The sequence below is a fragment of the Leopardus geoffroyi genome, chromosome B1 (assembly GCF_018350155.1).
Source record: "Leopardus geoffroyi isolate Oge1 chromosome B1, O.geoffroyi_Oge1_pat1.0, whole genome shotgun sequence".
NCBI lineage: Eukaryota > Metazoa > Chordata > Mammalia > Carnivora > Felidae > Leopardus > Leopardus geoffroyi.
Window position 1 is genome coordinate 35,039,551 of NC_059327.1, and position 7,247 is coordinate 35,046,797.

Here is a 7,247-nt window from a genome sequence, read left to right on the forward strand (position 1 = left end):
CCGGCCGGAGCAGGCCTTTGGGGAACGTAGCAGCCGCCCCCGGAATCTGCTGCCGCTCCGGGAGGTGACAGCGTTCCGGTCGGCAAACTGGAGGCCCTTGACTGCGGGGCGCCGGCAGGCAGCAAAGGGGACAGCCCTGTGGAAGGCGAGGGGGAGGGTAGAGAGAGACTAGAGGAGGTGGTTCAGAGACTGTGGGTTCGGCAGGCTCCTGCTGCAACTCAGTGGCGGGCCCTTCGCAGGCAGCAATAGACAGGGACTGTGCCTGGGCCTGCTGGGCCCTCCTGCCATCCCGTGGCCAAAGGGGGTGTTTTGGAACCGTTAGAGAATTATCAGGGGTTTGGTGCACGTGTTTCCTGTTCCCTCAACTCCATTCCTACTTCTCCACCACCCAAACCGCACATCCTCGACCCCAAAAGTGCGGGTTTCTCGCCTCCCGCGCAGCCGCTCTGCAGCTACGAAGCTCGCGGCCACCGCGCTCAGCTAGGAGTCAGCGCAGGGTCAGGGGCCCGGGGAGCCGCGGGGTGTGGGCGGAGAATCAGAGTGAGGGCAGCTCGAAAGTGATCGGGATGCTGGATCAGCGATCCCTGTCACGCTGGAATCCTCCTCAAAGGGACGCGCTCTCTTTCTCTCAGTCTCGGGCAGGGTCCTAGATACGAGACTTTAATGCGGCGGGAGCCGGGTCGAAGCGCACACCTTCCGGGTTCCCCAGAAGTTCCCAGGTTGCAAAGGGACCTCGCCCGGTGTTTCCAACTCCCCTTCTCCCTGCTTGGGGTGTTGGGGGCCACTTGCAAACAACTCCATCCCACCGCCCCTCGCGGTATCAGCGCGCTCTCCTAGAGCGCACCTAAAATAAACACACTGGCGGCTATTGCTTTTTCCATCCTGCGCTGCGCGCTTTACGCTTTGCGTTCAGTTGCTTCCCTCCTTCCTCTCTCCTCTCGAATTTTCCTTCTTTCTTCTCTTCTATTTCTCTCTTTCTCTCATTTTTTTTAAGATCCGCGAGCGTTGCGGGCGCCGCACGTTGGCTGCGGCCCGCTTCCTGCTTTCTAATGTTCCATTGTGAGGAGCTTCCATTGTGACGTCGCGCCCCTTCGGCTGGGCTTTGTCTGTCCATATATGGGCAGCTACGTCACGGAGCTTTCCCGGGGCTCAGATAAATAGGCTGGTGGAGTTCCCTGGCTGGGAGCTTTTGGGCAGCAGTGAGCTTGCTAGGAAGCGGCGGGGCTGGTGGTGGTGGTAGCAGCGGCAGCAGCAGCGGCAGAGGCGGCGGCGGCGGCAGTGGCGGCGGTGGCGGTGGCGGATCGGGGGGCGGGGGGGCCGCCGGCGCGCATCTGTTTGTGAGATCAATACTGAGGCCGCTTCCAACCCCTCGGGCCGAGATTCCCCCAGCCCAGGCCCACCCCCACCCCCCGCACACGCCCCCCCCCCAGCTTCTTTAAGGCACCAGCTGAGGCACCCAAGAGGATTACCCCTCTTTGCCCTCTCTCCCACCCACCCCAAAAAGAGAAGATCCCCTCCCCTGGCCCACCCCTTCCCCTCTTCCCTCCCCCTCCCCCCGAACTTTCCCTCTCGCATGCTTTTCCCCTGCACCACGGATCGCCTCTCCGATGCCGCTTGCCTGGAAGCTGCGTTAGGAGCGAGCGGCGGCGGTGGCGGCGGTGGCGGCGGCGGCAGCTCGGGAGTGCTATGACCGGCAAACTCGCCGAGAAGCTGCCGGTGACCATGAGCAGTTTGCTAAACCAACTGCCTGACAATCTGTACCCCGAGGAGATCCCCAGCGCGCTCAACCTCTTCTCTGGCAGCAGCGACTCGGTAGCCCATTACAATCAGATGGCTACAGGTAAGGGCGGCGGGGAGGCGGCGGCGAGGCAGCGAGGAAGGAGAGGGAGAGAGAAGAGGAGGAGGGAACGAGCTATCGATGGATGGATGGATGGGTGGATGGATGGATGGTGGATGGATGGATGGAGAGATGGGGGGCGCGCTCGGAATTTTCCAGGGGGCGAGTTGCTTTTCCCACCCACTCCTCCCGCCCTCCCCGATCGGGAAGGCTCGGTTGGCGACGCCACGATAGAGGCTTCGGTTCTCCCGGGTGGGGGCAGCCGCCGACCAGAGGGAGGTAGGTGCGAGCGGCTCTGGGGTTCTCCACTTAAGGGGCGCGATCGCCAGGCTGCGCGCAAGGCGTGGTGCTATCGCCCCCTTTCCCGGGAGGAGCCCAGCGTCCCTTTCACCCGCGCTCCCCCCCCCCTCCTTACTCCCTCAGCCTCCCACCCGGGATGGAGCCATGTGCGGCGTGGAGTCCCCGCGGTGGGAGAGGTACTGCGACGCTGCCTTTCCGGGGCGTTCAGCAACGCCGTGGGGGTGTGGGGACGGCGGGGAGAGGGAGGGGGTCCACCGGCGCGGGGGCCGTCACGGGGGGCGATCCCTTAGCCGTAGAGCTTGGGAAGAGTGGCCACTCCCGCCATAGAGGCACGGGCCGGTTTTCCGCCGCCCTCCACCCCTCACTAGCCGAGGCTGGGCTTTCTCCCCCCCAGCAAGAGCCGAAAGCTCCTTCGGGCCTGGAGAAGGCTGGGGCCCTGGAAGGCTGCGGGAGAGCTCCCTTTGCGGGCAGAACCCCTCTACGCGCCGAGGACAAAGCGTCGGAGCGCTCCGGGTCAGCGACCCGGGCGCGGTGCGCACTGGGGGCTTCGTCGGGGCAGGAAAGGCGCGGCGTCCCGGCGCGGACAGGGCTAGGGGAAGAGGCCGAGTTGTGTGCGCTAGAGAGCGAGAGCCCAGCGCGCTCCGGGTCTGAAACTACCTGTAGCTGCAGCTACCTGCCCGCCCCACCTCGGAAACAACAACAATGCTTCTCGCGCGCGCGCGTGTGTGCGTGTGGTACGTGAGTGTGTGCGCGGCGTGTGCGGTGTGTGTGCGGCAGCCACTCCACACCCCGATCCGTAGTATTTTGCTGTATCCAGGTTGCGCCCGGGAGCGCGGCACCGCCCGCTTTGCGCCGGGGCGCAGCTGTCCTCCTACCCCATGCGCTGTTCACTCCACCCGGCCGCACCCTCCACACCTGAGCAAGGACCCGGGCGCCCCGGTCCGGGAGCCGGCTCGGCTTCACTCACCCCTCCCCTCTCTTCCCCGCTCTCCGCAGAGAATGTGATGGACATCGGTCTGACCAACGAGAAGCCCAACCCGGAACTCTCTTATTCGGGCTCCTTCCAGCCAGCCCCCGGCAACAAGACTGTGACCTACTTGGGAAAGTTCGCCTTCGACTCCCCTTCCAACTGGTGTCAGGACAACATCATTAGCCTCATGAGCGCCGGCATCTTGGGAGTGCCCCCGGCCTCAGGGGCACTCAGCACGCAGACCTCCACGGCCAGCATGGTGCAGCCACCGCAGGGCGACGTGGAGGCCATGTATCCGGCGCTGCCCCCCTATTCTAACTGCAGTGATCTCTACTCGGAGCCTGTGTCTTTCCACGACCCCCAGGGCAACCCTGGGCTCGCCTATTCCCCCCAGGATTACCAATCGGCCAAGCCGGCCTTGGACAGCAACCTCTTCCCCATGATTCCTGACTACAACCTATACCACCATCCCAACGACATGGGCTCCATTCCGGAGCACAAGCCCTTCCAGGGCATGGACCCCATCCGGGTCAATCCGCCCCCTATTACCCCTCTGGAGACCATCAAGGCATTCAAAGACAAGCAGATACACCCGGGCTTTGGCAGCCTGCCCCAGCCGCCGCTCACGCTCAAGCCCATCCGGCCCCGCAAGTATCCCAACCGACCCAGCAAGACCCCGCTCCACGAGCGGCCCCACGCGTGCCCGGCGGAGGGTTGCGACCGCCGTTTCAGCCGCTCGGACGAGCTGACCCGGCACCTGCGCATCCACACGGGCCACAAGCCCTTCCAATGCCGGATTTGCATGAGGAGCTTCAGTCGCAGCGACCACCTTACCACTCACATCCGCACGCATACGGGCGAGAAGCCCTTTGCCTGCGAGTTCTGCGGGCGCAAGTTTGCGCGCAGCGACGAGCGCAAGCGCCACGCCAAGATCCACCTCAAGCAAAAGGAGAAGAAGGCGGAGAAGGGGGGTGCGCCCTCTGCGTCCTCGGCGCCCCCCGTGTCCCTGGCCCCTGTGGTCACCACCTGCGCCTGAGGCTTCGGCCCCCAGATCCCCACTTTTCCCCTCCAGTGTCTCCCAGCTGCTCGCCTGAAAGCAGCGGGAAAGCTAGCCACGGAGGCGCAGGGGCCGCGCCCTGGCCTCTCCATGGACGTAAGGTCCCTTGTTCCCCTTCGATGTCCCCCGTTTCCACCCTTTCACACCGGCCAACGGTCGGGGGCCAGGGCAGGAGGCGCCCTCCCTTCGCTACCCCCCCACCCCCCAACCAAGGCGTGGGGGCGGAAAGGTGGCGTCTAGCCCGCTTTGTTCAGTTCGGATCGTCTTGATCCTGGGGCCGCTGGGCCGCGCCAAGGACCTGCGGGGGACTGAAGGCGGGGCCCGTCCAAGCCTCGCCCGACCCAAGCACCTCACGGTTCCCCCCACGTCTCCCTCGGTTCCCCCTCGAAGACCCGAGAGGGGGAGGGGGTAAGGAGCGCACCAAAGCGCAGAGCTTGCTGCCCGCCGCACGCACGCGCGCCTGCGTGCGGGGATGCGCGCGAGTGTGCGTGCTCGCGTGAGTGTTCTGTGTGTGCGTGTGTGTGTGCGCGCGCGCGCACACACGTGTGTGTGTGTGTGTGTGTGTGTGTGTGTGTGTGTGTGTGTGACTCTTGAGCTGAGCTGGGCTGTGTCCACCCCAAACTCTTCCCCACATCGGGTCCCCAGGCCGCTGGGGGAATGTCCCAGGTTGGGGGCCTGCACGTGGCCGGATGAGACGGTCTTCCATCTGCTCGGAAATAATGTTTCTTACAGAAATGCCTCGGATGCCGCCGCCGCGGTGCTGCTACCGCCGTTTAGGGTTTGGCCTCTCAGCACCCCTCCTTTTCCGAGCGCTTCCCTCTTAGGCCTCAGGGCAGTTTGATCTGCGGGGAGAAGGAGCGGCCATCACTAAGCCTGCCTTTTAACCAACAGATTTCCTCAACCCCACTTTTTAAACTCTACGTTCCTGAGTTTGCCCTCTGCCCTTTCTCCCGCTCCACTCCCTTCTCTCTAAGCCTTCTCCCATCTCTTTCAAAATCTTCTTCCGGAAAGGCAGGCCTCAACCAGCCACCTTTTACCATCTTTTTGTTTTCTCTCACTCATACCCATTTCTCCTCCCCCCCCCCCCCCATGATGGGAAAGCAGGCTCATGTTTCATCCTTTGCCATCCCCAACACAATAGGTAGAATTCAGATCTATGTACTTGGGGTGTGTGTGTATGTATGTAGGTGTATATACACACATATATACATATATGCAACATACATACACACAATAAAATCTCTAAGGTACTTGGCTATCCAGTGCAGTGCACCGGCATAAAGAGAATTTGTAGGTATATAAGCTTTAAATGATTTATTTTTTATGAAAAACGTAACTGATGAGATTGTATCTACATAGGTGTGTGTATGTATACATGCACATATATATGTATGTATGTATACCCACATATACACACATGCACTCATCTCTGTCCAAATTTTCCTCAAAGATATGGGTATTTTTGCATTAATCCATATTGCTGAATGAGGCATATCTTTTCCATACCCCAGTCTCACCTACTCCCCGCCCTACCTCACCTCTTCTCAGGCACCCCCTCCTCCCCAGCACTTCCCCCCACACAGGGGTGACTCTTTTGGAGTAGTAGGGAAGGTTGCTCTCTGACACAGCTTCCAGCACAGTCTTGACTGAATGTACTGTTCCCTCTTAGCGTGTGGTCACTGAGCTGCCCAGAGAGAAGGAACAAAGGTCTGGAGTTTACAGAATGTCTGTTTTTAAAGTCACTTTATGCGTTTTCCACTTTTTTTTTTTTTAAGAAAAAAAGAAAAGCACCAGGTTTTTGTTTTGTTTTGTTTTGTTTTGTTTGTTTTTTGGGTTTGTTTTTGTTTTTTTGGTTTTTGTTTTCTTTGGTGGTGGATAAATAATACTAAAAGGAGTCTAGTGAAAGGGACAAAAAAAAAAAAATCAAAGAGCAGGGGGCTTGTGAATTTCCAGGTACTTGGACTTTTTGTAGAAGGAGAGAGAAGAGGACGAAGTTTGCCAGGAGGGCCCATATTTTTTCAGCTGAAGGGTAAAATCTTTCTTTGCAGAGACAGTATTTTGCTGAATACTTTTTATAATGTGATGATTATTAAAAACAAAATTTTTGGTCACTTCAAAGCTGGAAGGAGGAATCAAATATCCTTTAATATTTTTTCCTTGCTCCTTCTGGTTTATGCATGCCACTGCATGATCATCTGAGTTTTCCTTTGTTTTAATAAAACTGTTCTCAGACATTTAAGCTTAAACTAAGAGAAAAATAACTTTGTTGCCAAAAGGTTGTGCTATCCAGATTTTTTATATGTCTGCATGTTTTAAAAAACAACAAAAGAAAATGCACTCTAACTTATGTGAACTGAGAGAAAAAAAATCAGGTTTTAAACAGGAAAACCTATGGGGAATGATATTTTTTGAAAGACTTTTGTATAAAGTTGAGTACTTAGAAAAAGACAAACCAGATGTAATATATTTTGTGGATGTTTTTATTTCTTGGATTTATAGTACCTTATACTAAGGTTAACAAAATATGCTTGATATTGTGAAAAGGTGAAATTCTTCACCAATATTTCATTTGCTCCTTTGTCACATTGTTATGCCAATATAATATAGTTAATGAAAACAGCATTTTTAAAAACCGAAATATTGAAATGGTGTAATGTTGTACCATTTGCACTGTGAGCAAATGCTAATACAGTAAATATATTGTGTTTGCTGACAATCAGCCGGCCTATAAATCTCCTTATTTTATTTCTTGTTTTCATAGTATAAAGTTTTGGTTTGGCCTGTTTTTTGTCTCGTTTTGTTTTTGGCTGATGGTTGGCTCGGTAGCTTCCTATGCCTGGTTTTGCTGTGATTGCTCTGTAAATTCAATGTAAAACAAGGAATTTGGCAATGTTAGAAGTTGGTCAGAATTTTGCGCGCTCCGGTGTTTCAAATCCAGTGTCGAGTGTTTACTGTGGTTCTAGGAGGATAGGATTCTCCTCCACCCTTCTGGGAGTCTCACACTGCCAGAGAGATTAGGCAGATCAGATAAACTCATGGGAATCAGGACTAGTGACTGGAAACTTCTAGAACCTTTCTTCCTG

The 7,247-nt window shown here is 56.6% G+C and overlaps 1 protein-coding gene across 3 annotated transcripts; it reads left to right on the top strand.

Moving 5' to 3' along the window:
- The first annotated feature begins 533 nt into the window (after positions 1 to 533).
- EGR3 (early growth response 3) lies at positions 534 to 6,949 on the top strand. 3 transcript variants are annotated; one of them, XM_045457242.1, is made up of 2 exons: positions 534 to 1,840; positions 3,134 to 6,949. In XM_045457242.1, exons 1-2 carry the CDS (start codon positions 1,687 to 1,689, stop codon positions 4,141 to 4,143), a joined length of 1,164 nt encoding a protein of 387 aa, XP_045313198.1. In that variant the 5' UTR covers positions 534 to 1,686; the 3' UTR covers positions 4,144 to 6,949. The 3 variants fall into 3 exon arrangements, with proteins under 3 accessions (XP_045313198.1, XP_045313187.1, XP_045313209.1); XM_045457231.1 differs by lacking the exon at positions 534 to 1,840 and adding an exon at positions 1,930 to 2,116; XM_045457253.1 differs by lacking the exon at positions 534 to 1,840 and adding an exon at positions 2,137 to 2,313.
- Positions 6,950 to 7,247: the final 298 nt, after the last annotated feature.

What these genes read in the sequence shown, in the direction of transcription:
- EGR3 (XM_045457231.1), top strand. Translation starts at nt 1,939, where the DNA reads ATGGATGGATGGTGGATGGATGGATGGAGAGATGGGGGGCGCGCTCGG. An exon ending in CAGCCGCCGACCAGAGGGAG is followed by an intron (nt 2,117 to 3,133) that starts GTAGGTGCGAGC and finishes CGCTCTCCGCAG; the next exon opens with AGAATGTGATGGACATCGGT.